The sequence below is a fragment of the Balearica regulorum genome, chromosome 3 (assembly GCF_011004875.1).
Source record: "Balearica regulorum gibbericeps isolate bBalReg1 chromosome 3, bBalReg1.pri, whole genome shotgun sequence".
Classification (NCBI taxonomy): Eukaryota; Metazoa; Chordata; class Aves; order Gruiformes; family Gruidae; genus Balearica; species Balearica regulorum.
The window spans coordinates 110030379-110045620 of record NC_046186.1 but is presented as its reverse complement, the minus strand read 5'-3'; the positions used below and the strand labels follow the sequence as shown (position 1 = coordinate 110045620).

Below are 15242 nucleotides of genomic sequence, written 5' to 3'. Positions count from 1 at the left end.
CTCCAGAAGTGGTGTCCCAGTGAAAGAAGGCTGGTTTTTTTGCCTCCTTTAAATTTGTAAAACACTGCTTGTGACTCAGTTCTGAAGGTATTTACAGGCAAAGCTGAAGCACATGATCCTGCTGTGGTAACAGGACTGGGATATGAATGCAGGGAAGCAAAGCAGGCACTCCACTCATTCACAAACGCATGTGGTCGATACACGTTGTAGTTCTGTGGGCAGGGTTGGAGGAGAGCAGGAGACGTCTACTCTCATGCAGCACACACCAAGGTGGAGGAATATGGCCTTGTTTCATTGCTGAGGTTATTTTAGGAAAATTATCTCTCTCACAGTCCATTTAATATCCATTATCTCATGTTTTCTCTCTCCCTGCCTGCAAGTATATGCATGTGCTCTTGAGGGTTTATCTTCCTAACTTTCACTAGAAAAATTTGCAGGAAACACTGTTGCTAGCATATAAGCAGTTACTTGACGTATTCTTTTGCTACTCCCAGATAAAGAACCTGCCTTACAGATCATTGCAGCATTAACCAGAGAGTGAGATACATTCAGAATGACTCAAAAAAACAACAACAACAAAAAAAATCTAACAAAGTCCAAAATTACAAATATTACATAGACCTTAAAGAATTAATTGACTGCTAATGCAGTAGCTTTGTCAGACACACAAAAAATGAAATTTTATCTATGACCATGCTCTTAAACCAAGCAGTCCCAATTTTCAAGACTGATATTCAAGATTTTCAATAATACAATTAATTAAGTCCCAGTTTCTGTGCATGTATCCCAAATATGTGAAAACAGGTTCTAGGCAGTTCTAAATCTTTTGTGATTCAAAAGATTGTTGTTACCCACAGAAGTAAAGATGTGTGCGCTTTGACAGCCTTGACAACGAGATGTTTCCATCATTTTCAAAAAAGGTATAGACCTTTTTAATCTAGAATCAAAGAATCACTTAAATGAAGAACAGAGTGTAAAATACCCACTATATATATGGTTTTGAACTATCATGAAGTTCAAAAGGATTTTTTAATTTATATTTCAGTAGATAAACTATATCATTCATTTAGATGCTAATAATCCCTCCTGCCTTCCTTCCTGCCAAAAGTGAAGTAAATAGCTGATTGAATCTGGAACAGGTTCCATTAATTTTCATGGCAATCTGCTTAAAAATCCCAAGTTAAAGCGTGTAATCCTAAAAATTGGTCTTTTGAATCAAACTTACACTTAGAATCAAGACTGTAGGTCGATTGTTGACATAAATTAGTTATTCTAGTTTGTTGGAAATTAGATGATGTGCTACTGGTGCCTTGATTAATGCAAGCCCATTGTGTTCCTTGAGCTACACTTCATTCTGGTTTGATCGGCTACATCTAGCGCATATATTTTCTTGTATACTCTATTATAGACACTAGCAATACCCAAACTACTTTTTGTCACTTTGTAATGCATATGCATTGAATTTGCCTCTTTTTGTGGGGAAAAAACCCTCTTTCTCAGGACCATTTATCATCCTAGGTTTTATGGACATGGTAGTAGAAGACAGACAATATTTTGCAACAATATAAAAGCTTTATAGCCAAAACACTGGCCTGAATTAACATCGTATTGTTCAACTTCGATGCCAAGGCTTTCTCTCAGACCAAATTTGAACAATGCAAGGTTAAATCAGGTCCTTATTCTATAAGAAATTTGCTTGACCTCAGCTACTGTTTGGAGGAAGGACCAGGCAGAAAGATGGGAATCTGAGGCAGCCACCCCTGGCAAACAGGGAAAATAATACAGTTTGGCTAAAGCAGAGAGAAGCCAGCTGCACTGCATGCAGGACACAGGGCAGAGGCCAGTGCTTTGCCCCTCTGAGTTAGCAGACACAGGGCACTGTCTATTCCAGCGCTCTTTTGCAGCTCAGTTTTTCTGCATTCGAACAGGGGAATTACAGGTGTGCAAGCAAACCATTGTGCTTCTAGCTAAGCATCTGCAATACCTGATAAATTCAATTAGTGCAGTGTTACAAAGAAGTTGGTGTATGCCAGCTGCAGCTTATCAACTAATAACCATGTTAACAGACTGCTGGCAGTGAGCAGGGTTGCTTACCCTGCTGCCAGACAAAGGAGATGATGGCAAATGGTAAAGTTTTTGCTGGTGTTTTCTAGCAATCAGTACAGTGTGAATTGTCATTATCTTTTGCATATCTATTAGTAGGACCATTGCTGCTAATTTTCAGCCACTTGCTAACACCTAATTTAAACCTCTGCAGAAACATTGGGGGTTTTTAGTGTGTGACTAGTCATTTGACAGCCGGCAAAGTGGCAGGTGGATGCTGACAAGTTTGAGAACTAGGTATTCTCTAAGGATATTGCTCATAAATGGAAGCAGGGAAAATTCAAGGCAAAAGTAACCTATAATGAGGATGCATGTACCTGAAATAGTCTAACCTTGGGCTATCTCATTCTAACTATATAAAGACCTGAATGAAACTTTGTTCTGCTGTGTTGGCATGCTATTCTGGCCCATAGGTTTCAAAACCAGCACCTCTCCTGAGGTTAAGAGCTGTTGTCTAGATTTGGGACTTTGACAGTTTAAATGTAAGGTGGCTTAAACAGTAGATTCTGATGTAGATAGAGCCACATGTTGTGAACATACCCTTTAAAAAGTTACAGAAAAGGGATAAATGAAAGGAAGGATGAAAGCAGCAAGAACATGAAAATCATATTCCAAAATAAGATGAAGCTTTATAGATATCTCTAACTTTTTTCCTTGTGCTAACATTAGAGACACCAGAATTGTTTTATAGGGTATGATGAGAGAAGCAAAGAAAAACAAGGTGGTCTTATTAATTTTAATAATTTTATCATGAGAAAAAGAACATTAATTACATCAAGTGTAATATGTATCAATCCTGAAGTCCATTTATCTTTCTCTTCCCACCCCCAGAGAAGCGTATAAGGTCTTGGCAGTAATACAGTTCAGCTGAACAAGTGTAGTTATATCTGCAAGTTGTATCTGAGCCTTTGTTTAGTGGGTGTGGTTTGGTATTTGTAGCGGTTGCATTTCCAGTGTGTGTGCATGTATATTCTGGATGTCTTGAAAGCCTGGCCCCTTTTTTGCCCAGGCACATTATCAACTTTGTCAGTAATGGACCTGACTTGATGATAGTATTTAGAGCAAATTGAATGCAGTGTGCTTTCAGCTCCAACATTCAAGCCATATATATAATGTTTGTGGCACAGAAATTTATCTCTTTATGTAGAAGCTGCTTAGTGAGAGAAGACAGTGAGGGAAGACAGTCAGGGAATCACCCACGGTTGCAAAGATGTATGTGGGTGTCTGCACTGCCAGCTTATTTCATGAGCAAGAATCATTCCTTGCCAAGCCATCAGATTCCTCACTCTTTATAACTAAATTTTGGAGTTCTCTTGAAGAAAACTGGTTCCTAGATTAGGTGGTTTGGGGTTTTTTTTTGTTTGTTTGTTTTTTAATGAGATGATAAAAATAGCAAGCAATGAAACCTTGGTCCTGTGAAGCTCAGTAGCAAAGCTTTCACTAAGTTCAATGGGGCTCAAATGTCACTGTCGCTAACACTGTTAAGTTTTTGGTATAATGAAGACAATCTTACAGTTAGCTGCCACCAAAAATTTATGTTTCCAGTGTTCCTGCCCTTTTCTTGCCGTAACACTGGTGTTCATCCGAGTCTTCAGGGAGCTAGAGCTGCAGGCAACTAACTGAGCAAAAGATATTGGTTTAGCTGTATGAATTAGTTCCTCACGATTACCACAACTTAGCTCTAGCTTGAAAACATGTTATCGGTAGTGTGATCTTTGTGTTTTGTCTTCCTTATGTTATCTTATTTGCAAAAGCATTTAATTTTTTTTTCCCTGCTTAGGAATACTTCAATTTAAAATCTAGACTACTCACTGACTCTGCTGCTAAGTCAAAATTTCTGAAGCAAAGTAACAAATTACCAAAGATTTCCCAGAACATACACAAAACCAGGATAAATTACTTCATGTAGAAAAGAAAGAAGCAGAGGTGCAAGGTTGAATGACAAATGTAGAAGTGTGGAGAGGTAGGACTGATGGCTGAACTGGTAAAAGGAGAAAGGATCCCTACTTGGAGGGAAGGAATACTAAAAGAGCAGCAGTATGACGGAAAATGTTAGAGTATGCTAATAAAAAGAATAAGAGCACTGGGATGAAGACTGCTAAAAATGTTAAGTGATATATTGGGTTACATTTTCCATTTTTGCTAAAATTAAATTTAGTTTTGTGGAAAATGTTTTCACAAAAGCTTCTTATTAAACTGTGTGCAATATAGCCCTCAGCTCTGCAGAGCATATTATCTTATAAAACCCATTGATTTGGGTTTCTATCAATTGGCACTGTGCTACCAACAAACTTTTCTCTCCTTAGACTTATGTTGACATTTAAAAAAGACTGAGACAACAACCCTTCCACCTCTCAACCACAGGAAAAAAAATGTTACTTGCAAAACCTGCAGTCCTAAGGAGCTGATAGGATTTGTTAATGATTTGAAGTCAATATATGGCAAATCATTGCATCTGGAAATGAGCACTCTATTCTGTGCAGAGACAATGTTTAACTTCTTAGCAAAACCACCTTTTTAGCTGTGGATGGTGTTTTTGCTAAACTATTTTAATGACTAGCTAAGTTAGTTAACATCACTTTAGAGGTATTTTAATGCATTATATCTTTCCTTCTGAGAACCTTTGAAATTTCAGTTTATAGTAAATAAAGAACCTGGGTTTGCACACCAAGGAGTAGAACAGTTACCTTAATAATTTTCGTTTAAACACATCTGAAAGTCGGTTATTGTCTTGTTCCTTCAAACTCAGTAAGCGTCTGACAGATTTCTTAGAACAAATGCAATGGTGTGAGTTCAAGATGGCAAACGTAGCTACTCTGCTCATAAGCACCACACCTCTCCACCACATCACAGTGTGTTGCGTGTGCAGGTCTCAGCTTCTGTTCTCTTTGAATCATGATGCCATTATGATCATGGAGTGTAGAGTGTGTGTTCAGAAATGCAGCTAGTTTTGTGGTACCTCTCTCACGTGGATTAGATAGTGGCTTTGGATATAGACTGTTCCAAGTCTGATGAAAGTTTGTCAGTGAGCTATAGCAGCCACACATGGAACCACCTAATACTCCTTCCCTCCTGTGGCTGCTCAGTCATTGATGCACATTCCCTGGGGAGCCGGTTCTTGCCTTCCCTCAAGAGCCACTTGAGGCTGGGTAGGAAGGGAGCAGGCTGAGATACCTCTGCATTCAGATCCGGAGGGGGGGTTGAGCTTAGTGTCTGGCACAAGTTTACAGCAGATCCTCATCCTGGTTTTGCAAACTGGGCTGCATCTATGCCACGGGTTAAGCAGAGGAAGCACTGAGATTTGGTTTTCAGATGTATTTGTTGTAATGAGACGTTGAAATTGCAGTAAGCTCAGAAACCAGTTCACCAGAATCCAACAATGCTACAGAAAGTCGACCACAAACAGGTCTACAATGATAGCACACACAGTGAAAATTAATATGTGTCCTGTAAATAATTGCCTTCATGCCTCATTGCAAATGCAGTAGTTAAACATTCTTGTCTTGTGAGTAATTTCCTATTCACAGTTTGTGGGAAAGCATAAATGTAAAGAAAACAGGTTTGGGGTTCCTTTTGTTGGGTTTTTTGTTTTGTTTTTAAGTCTGCTAATTTCAATTCACAAACACCATGGGATACTGCAGTTCCAATTTTCTTTTCACAGTATTAATGAAAACTGGGCACTGAAAATAGTCAGATTTTTCCCTCTAAATTTTAAACCACTTAGAAATACAGTCAAGAATAATAACTTTCTAATCCATTATTACACAATGTAAAACTGTGCTCATTTGCTATTATTTCATGCAAAGTTTTTCGTAAGTGGTAGAAGAGGCTCTTAGAAACCAGTCTCTTCTAAGCTGGTCTCGAAGGCAATCCGAAAAGGCTGGTCGTATGCTGTTGAGAGGAAGAGTTGTGCATCAGCGAAGTTGTTTTAAGAAGGGATCATTGCACCACAAGATGACTTTTATTTCCTCTCACTGTTATGGCATGGTCTTCGCATAAACACAGTCTTTATGATTTTCTCTTGTTCCTGATCAAACCATCTTCAACTTACTATAGTTTGTATCAGGATTTTTTAGAGATGACTTCTGATTCTTAAAAATCAGGGTCATTTTTATGACATTTAATCTTACTGTTCACCTATAAGGTATTTTGCTTCTCATTTACAACAAGAAACTTTATCTAGCATGAAGTTAGTGGCTTTTTGATGCTGGACACACACACAGAGACTGCAACTGAGTAGCAGACATGGTTACCCATAGACAAACCTCTGCTGCTGTGCCAGGAGCCAATGACTCTGCCTGCTTCAGCTACCAACGTGCCAGGAAGAAAACTGCATCATGTGTTTCTCAAAGAGTTGGGAAGCAAAGAGCAAGATTTCTGTAACCTTAAAATCTTCACTTGCTCTCCAGTGATCAACTGTTGTCCCTTGCAATAGTTCCTGTCTCACAGGGGAAAGAAAAAAAAAATCCAGGTAAATTCCCCTTGGGTACTCCAGTGTTAGTCAAATAAAGGTTCTGCTTAAATAGAAAGCAGCTGTTTCAGCTATGTTATGGCTGGGGATTTGTTTATTTACATAGATTTGGGAAGAAGTGTAGGCTGGCCTTTTCCCAGTGGCCTTTTTCTCCCTGTCTCAGAACAGGACACTTGCCTTAGCACGTGTTTCATTAGTCTTTCCTACTTTAAACGGTCACAGACAAACCCATGTGCTTTGTAAAACTTTCCTCTTATTTCCTCCTCCTTCATTTGTCTTGAGAGGCCCTGCTAGGCTAAAAGCATATTTTAATGTCAACGGAAGAAAAATAGGAAGAAGTCATTTCCCTTGCTGAACTGCTCCTTTTACAGAAGTCCAAACAAATGTAACAACAGATGCTTTGAAAATGTTGTAAGTTTAAATAACACTAATGTAGTGGTTGAATATTCCTCAGACAGATGGGATAAATGAGATAATTGTGAAAACATTCTTAAAAATAAAAGGATGCCATCAGGTGAAAGGGAGGAGTTTAGGTAACATTGAAAAATATTCCTTACATGTTTTTTTTAGGTTGCAGTGTTAAAAGAATGTTTTCCACTGAGCAAGCTGTTAAGTGTCATTTAGTAGACATTAATTGTAAAGTTAGTTGATGGCATTTGGCCCAAATGTGTGTATTTTAAAGAGAAAGAGCAGCTGTTAGTCCATCAGGTATTGACAGAGTTTATTCAGTTGCTTCTATTATTTCTCAGACAGAAATTAATTTCCTGGAATCACATACAGTAAGATAAGACTTTGTCTCATTTTCATTCACCATGGAAATACTCAGGAGGCTTTATTCTGCAACAATGCACTGTCTCTTGTAAAACAATAAATGACACCCTATGTGTAAAAGAACTTCCATTTTCTACAATAGCTACAATGAAGAAACAGGATCTAAACCAGTCACTGACTACTTTGAGACAGACCACATTTCTTAGTAGGGTGGCATCTACCCTGAAATGAGAAAAAAATCTTAGAGCCTTCTGAAGTGAAACTTTTAACATCTCTTGTGTAGTCAAAGAAAATACTGTTTGAACACAAATGACAGTTTTCTTGAGTCTTACTGTAGTGCCGCTGTTCTTTCAGCCAAATAAAATGTCACCTTCTTTAAAGCTATGTGGAATAACTTCAGGAAGTGGTGTTTCAACAGAAAGAACACGAATCACCAATAAATAAATAAGTAATACCAAGGTGGGAAGGAACTTAGTTCTTTTTGGGGGTTGTGGCTTTTTTGCTGTGTTTTATTATTCATAGGCCATTTGTAGATGTCTGTAGCTGATGGCTCCATTTAATTCTGGTTGTCCAAACTTGCTGCAATTTTTTGACCAGTGTTGATAGTTTGAGTGGCATTACCTTTAATGTAGCATCCTTAAAATCATCATAGAATCATAGAATCGTAGAATGGTTAGGGTTGGAAGGGACCTCAAAGATCATCTAGTTCCAACCCCCCTGCCGTGGGCAGGGACACCCTCCACTAGACCACATTGCCCAAAGCCTCATAATCTTCCTATTATGTCTTTACATTGCAAAAAAAGAAGTGACTATGGGGCATAGTGTGCTTTCATGCACCTTGAGCAAGACACTTCTTTAATACACTTCAATAAAATGCTAGTTGTAGGCAAGGCCTGATAAAGCTAACATTATGAATATATTGTAAAGCTAGTGTTTAATAATACTCTTAGTTAACATTTATATTTTACTGACTGCATTTTTAGCCATGCATAATGATTTAAAATGGGGTTTCTATAAGCCAGCCTGGATGTTTAATGAGAGTGTTCTGCACTGCTCAGTGGGAAACCCTGGTTCACTCACTGCTCTTTTCTTGCTCCTGAGCTCAGCCAAGGCAATGCTGCAGGTACACAGTCTCTCAGGAATTTGGAAATGCTGGTATAATCAGAGGGATATTGCACAGACCCAGGTCACTTCATTTTTGTCCATGACACTTGCTAAGTTACAAAAGAAGATGCATCTCAGCTATTGCCACTTAAAGCCGTTCTGTACAAAGATCTGCCTCTCCTCCTTCTGCAAAATGCAATAAAGGAAGGAGATCATGGGAAATGCATAAGCCTTGTGTGTGCTGTGAGCATTTAACTTAGAAATTCCTCCTGGAATTAGGCTTTCATTCCACATGGCTGTGCAAGGGGAGACAACATGCCAGACAACACAATAGTTCCTATCAAGAAGACTTTAGAGGCTGAAGACATAGGTCAGTTCAGTTCATATCACAACTGAAAAGACCAGAGTCTGGCCTGAGAGGTGGGTTCTTAGGAGGCCGAGCCCTTGCTCTGTGCAACTTGAGAGGTTTTTTCTGGGCATGAAGTGTTGCCTGAAAGAATGTCTGGTATTGGCGTCAGTGATGAAAAGAGGGAATGGGAGAAGTTGAGTGAAAAAGTGCTCTAAAGTGTAGCCATATTCAAGGAGGACTCTGTGAATTAGGAAAGAGAAGGTATGGTTGGATAGCTCTCTAAAAGTAATAAAAGTAAATATAATTAATTTGGAAAAAAGAAGAAACAAAAAATATTAGAACGAAAGGAGAAATTGAGAAGCTTGCTGAGGGCAGTCTAAAGGAGAGCCAAGGACACCTTATTTGTAGCCACCTTATTGGCTGCTATCATTTATTATTAGGAATTTTGATTTTTTTCCCCCCATTCTGTTTCGTAGTCTGTCTTATCATCGCTGTCTTCTCAGTAAGTACTATAGTGTCACTTTTTGTTCTTTAGAGGAGAGAAAGAGAGCAGGAGCGAGTGGGAGAGGGAGATCCTTTTCTCCCAGATGTTCGTGTTCTGGCATTTAAATTGCGGCACACCTGTTATTCCAAATTATTTAGGCATTCTTTGCTTAATAACAGCATTTGCAGAAATTACACTTTTGAAGGCTAAAATGAGATTTTCCTTGCTGTCCTTTTCCTTGTTTAAAAGCCTGTTTATATGTGCGGACAGATATGAAAATGGAATGGGCTGCAAACCTAAATGTTTTCGGATTGGTAAAGTAGGGTGCGTTAATAGGCAGTCCTGACCTAGTGAGTGCAATTAGAAAGATGCATGTTTGTAGCAGGTAGATATGACTAACTCCTCAATGTGCAAACTCAATAATAACCTCTCCCTTATTTCATTATCTACCTACAGCAAATCCTACCAGGGCAGGAGGAGGAAGGGAGTACCCTGGCTCGTCTGAGGTGATTCGTGAATCCAGCAGCACAACAGGCATGGTAGTTGGGATCGTGGCAGCAGCGGCACTGTGTATCCTCATTCTCCTGTACGCTATGTACAAGTACAGGAATCGAGACGAAGGATCGTATCACGTAGATGAGAGTCGAAACTACATCAGTAACTCAGCACAATCCAATGGGGCTGTGATCAAGGAAAAACAGCCCAACAGCGCTAAAAGTTCCAACAAAAACAAGAAAAATAAGGATAAGGAGTACTATGTCTGATCTCAACATCTAAAAGAACGCTTGTATAGATATAGTCTTCATTTTATCTGAGACATAATACAAACTTATTTACTTTACTTTTTATGAAGCACATTCAAAAACAAACAAACAAACAAGACAGGGAATGCAATCAGAAAGGAAAGACTGTTTTTAAAAACAAGCATTTCATGCTCTTGTTTTTCAGAAACAGGAGCTGATAAATTCCCTAACATTCACAGTGTTTTCATTTACTCTGCCTGTCTTTATGTTGCTGGAACATTTCTGAAAGACAATGATGACACCACGCATTCATAAAGCAAGGAGTATTACTACAACATCAAGGCACAATATGAAACAAAATAAATTAAAAAAAAACAAAACAGGAAAAAAAAAGAAAAAAAGAAGCTACCTATGATTCTGGATTTAGCCAAAGTGCTAGCGCTTTCTTGAGAAGTAAGTTAGTCTTATTGTCAGAGAAGACTGTCATTATATATGGTGACTCAACAAGCAAACATAAAGAGTTTGCCGTCTGGTGCAGTGAAGCAGTGATTGGAAACTTGCATTTGAAACAAAGTGCTGGCTTTTCTGAAGACTTACGTAGAAATACTTTCAAAAAGCCCCTTTCTGGTTGTGAGGAAAATAGTACGGAGGCCTTATTTTCAAAAACAAAAACAAAAATCTGGAATATAAGGCACATTTCCACAAAAAAAAAGAAAAAAATAAACAAGAGGGCATAGATGCAATCATTGGGAAATTTTCATGCACGCTTAATATGTTATTACATATGTTTATATAAAAACACATCTATATGTGCTTTCTGGACTGTGATAAGTGATGTTTTATAGCCTGTTGTATAGAAAATGCAAACTATATCTGCTCTTCAGCCATTTTTGGTAAATTCAATGTTATAAGTGTTGCTAGGTATAGAGAGTTTTATGACATCTGGAGCAACAGACATACTTCATTTTTTTTGCAGCCATTATAAATTGTCCCAGACTTCTTCCCCTTTTTTTTTCTGGGTTTTTTTTTTTGGTTTTTTTTTTGTTTTTTTTTTTTTTACAGTGTAGTGGTTATACTAAGGGGGATGTGTATGAATGTATATAAGAGTCAGCTAATTTTTTTCTTACCTGTACAGCCTCTATTCTGTTGCAATTAAGTTTTAGTAGTTTGTATGAAAGAAGTGGACTAGAAAGCAAAAATATCTCTCTACTGTAATTTGTCTTCTCCCTCCTATCCCCATCTCTTGCTCCTGATATGCATCAATGAAGTTGATCAGAATGGCCAATTTTCCTAGAAAAATACATTCATTAATTAGCTAAATATTTAGTGACTTAAACTGGCCTTTGGCTTCCAGTCAAAGCTTCACTATTGGAGAGCATGGTTTGCCTTACAGAAACCTTGTTCTTAAGAAATTATGAGAATGATGAGTTTCTTGAGAATCTTAGGAAGTATCATATAGTGTTTATCTGGCATTCAGTTATATGAACGACAGCTACTACAGCATTGGGTGGTAAAAGATCTAAAAAGACCCATTTTAATTATCCAGGCTGATTCTACTGCAGAATTTACCCCTTTCTCCAAAATGGAAAGAATCTTGAGGTGCACGATAATATTTTTCAATGGTGGGCATTTTAACATACAAAAAAGTATTTTTAGCTAAGTTGATTGTGTAGTATTGCAAGACATCATAACCAGACAAATATAAGTTCATCATGTTTTAAAGTAACACATAGCTTTTCTTGCATATATAAAACATTAATGCATTTTAGTTAAACATATTCAATATAATGCTGTAATTTACATGTTAAGGTTTTTTTCTAGTACTATTTCATTAGTTTCACAGCAATAAATCATAGCATAACATTTTATTTACACGGAAGTTCAAAGGGAATACATTAGGCAGAAAGAGGGTAGTTCAATAGAAATCAACCAAATCATCAGAAGGCCTCCTGGGAGGGATATAGATGTTCACACTTTACAGACAGGAAGGAGGAATTTAAAATTAGCTTTAAACAGCAGGCACAAAACATTTTATGTGTGTAATTCACTGTAGCTGATTAAAAAGGCTGGAAACTGGTACAGCTATCTATCTGGGAGTCAGAGCACTTTAAAAATACATGTAGCTGACATGAAAACACCTCTCTTTCTTGAAGGTTGCCAACCACATTGAGATGTGTCATGTTGCATTTGTAAATCATTTTCTTATTTTCATTAACATTTACACAAAAATGAGAACAGGTTACAGAATCCATCTGACATTCATTCCTTAGATTGTTATTTACCTGTGGTATTCCTAATTTCTCCCACATTTACAAGACAGCTGTACTCAGGGAACAGCAGGGTCAGGTATACTGGAGGTCATTGCTGGAAGCAAGAGACTTCAGCTGGAGGGGGGGAAAGAAGAAGTTGAAAGCCAGGTGGTGTTCAGATTTCAGTGATTAAAGATATGTGGAAGAACAAGAATAATCTGATGACAGGAGATTGGACATGATGGAATATGGTTTGGGCGAGATGAAATGGTCTTTTCTGCTTGGTATTGATTGCATTAATGAAATAGCATGGTCAGGTCAACTTCCAGGCAGTTCGGTAGATTAATCTTTAACTAAATCCATACATCAAGGAAAAAAAGATCTGCTACTACAATAAGCAAACATGATTTTAACACTGTTTCTGAAGGTTCTCCTTTTTCCTCTTTAATTTTATAATTTAACAAAAAACAAATATGGATGTATCAGAAGTGCCAGCAAGTGGATTTAAAATTCCTTTTTGTTTAAAAACAGCAGCAACAACAAACAAACAAACAGACATAAACCAACTACCTAACATAAAATTGGATCCTTTCTCTATAATAACCTAATTTGTTTGACTGAGATGGCTTCATTTCTATGACTGTATTGTGTTGCCTTTTTTAACAAAACACTAAATAACGTGTGAAACTTTCAACCCTAAGACATCGAAGAGAGGCCCAATGCCCCTAACCTTATAGTGCTTTCTGTGATAGATATTTACGATTTTTTTATTTGTTGCAAGGCCAATTTATTCATTATTGGAAATGCTAAGCAAGTGGAATTTACTGTTTTGTTAATAAAAATGTTTCTTAATACAAATGCTGGCTTGTTTCTTCTCTTACTCTTAGATCTGGAGTATCTGTTCATCTTAAAGCAGTGAAAAAAAATGGTAAATTGGTATGAAGTTACAGACATTCCTGTCAGGAAAGAGTGACCTCAGAGCTCTTTACACTTAAGTGAAAACCTTCTAGAAGCCTTGTGTTCAGCTGGCCCAGTTAGAAAAGCTTGAATTACATTAATTTATTGTTTGGTTTTGCATAGAATTACTTAATTTGAAATTTTCTAGCTTTTATTTTTTAAAAGAAAAATCAAGAAGTTAAAACTTGATGTTCCCATGCCCCTATGAATGAAATAAGAATTCCCTTCCTTTTCCACCACTTTTTTTTTTTTCCTCATGGAAAGAAGATGGCATAAGGTAAGGTAATGGGATGAAAAGTTAAAACTGAAAATATTTTCTCTTGTCTAGAAGATGGTTTAAAAGTTAATGGAAAAATGAACATATTTCAAGTCCTTAAAAATATTCCTAGATAATAATTATAAAATTTCAGCTGGAGCTAATCCATTACATAAGTACTTTCCTATTTAGCATGGCATTTAAATTCATGGTTAACTTCAAGCAAACACCTAATCCGATTGATTTAAGCAAGTGTCTAAAGTTGCCTAAATGTATTGCTGAATGGGGATGGAGTTAAGCTTTTGGATCTAAACTCCAAATAGAATTTAAGTATGTATCTTCTTTAATCACATCAATAGCTTCTTTGACTTCAATGGGATTTATTCATCTGCTTAATTAGGTATAGACTGAAATATTTTAGATAATTTAAGTTTGGGAACATCTGGAGAAAACAGCCCCTATCTTCCATTGGTCTAAAACAGTTTAAACTTGCATTCTAAACTGCTTTATAGTGGGATTAGTACTTTTGTGTGCATGTGTTTTAAAATAAATACTGAACGTTCCATTTAGGTAAATGCTTTATACACATTTAAAGGAGCTATAACAATAGTGATTTTTGTTGTATTAGTACTACAAAGAAACCCCCAAACCCTCTACATTTAATTATATACTTTTTAATTCTACAATGTATTTGTTCATTATTTTCTTATATCTGTACTATGCTCTCTCTTTCACCAAAATACTAATGGCCTCTCAGTACCTGCATCATCAGCTAACTGCTTTAAGAGGTGGCCTCCATAATCAGTCATCATTGTGGTCAAGTACCTAAAAAAACCTTCACAAGATGAAGAAAAAAGAAAACTAAACAATGCCCCCAAAATGCAGCTTAGAACAAGGGAAACAGAGCACACATGTAGGCTGTAAATGACAACTGTTTGCTTCTAAGTTCAATAAAATTGTGTTTAGATGCGTTTGGAAGCATTGTCCTGGGGTAAGCCAGATTTGTCAAGTAAATTTTAATTGTAATGAAGGCTATTTGCTTTATTTTAAAGAGCCCACTTTGTTAGAGTCTGTAAGTATTTCAGCGTTAAAATGTTTCTGGCCCTCATGGAGTGGGGAGAAAGAGAAATCCACACAGCATTTAAATCAATTTATGAATTGATGAATGCTTGGGGATGATAAAATTGCTTGCCTGCCAGCCTCTTAGATTTCTGGGTGGTCTATTCCTGCTTTGGTTGGTCATTGCTCACCATGAAACCAGAAGCATCCCCAGCGGATTAAGCTTTGAGCTAGAAATTCCAGAAAAAAAGAAAAAAAAAGGTCATTGGTATAGGTCAGCTCAGTTTTGTGAGGTGCAGGGTCAGAACTCACCCAATCCTCTGTCCCCTTACTTTGGAGGCTTCATCTTACTCAAGGTCTTTGACAGACTTCAGTCATCAACACTGACCTCCAGAAAAGAAAGTACGCGCCCTTGCCTTTCTCAGTTACTCACTACCATACAAATACCTTCATTTGCTGTTCAGAACAAGTAGGTTTCCGTATGACAGTGCTTCTCCAGTGGGGTTGAATTGTGGTAGACGTTGGGGTTTTTTTAAAGAAAAAACATGGTGACATAAGGGGTAGAGTTATTTCAAAGAGCGTGAAATTCTCAGTGAGTAAATTGCCTTTAAGGACAGTAATTTCATGCCGGCATACACTTGAGAGGTTTAAAAATCCAGGCCAGTAATCCTGAACAACATCCTTGCAGTAAACAAT

The 15242-nt window shown here is 37.4% G+C and overlaps 1 protein-coding gene across 1 annotated transcript in view; it reads left to right on the top strand.

Moving 5' to 3' along the window:
* The window catches only part of NRXN1 (neurexin 1), a 733713-nt gene extending 720581 nt beyond the window's left edge, over nucleotides 1-13132 (top strand). Inside the window, 1 exon segment of the mRNA XM_075749468.1 lies at nucleotides 9739-13132. Coding sequence (XP_075605583.1) covers nucleotides 9739-10046 — 308 coding nt within the window. The 3' untranslated portion in view covers nucleotides 10047-13132.
* Nucleotides 13133-15242: the final 2110 nt, after the last annotated feature.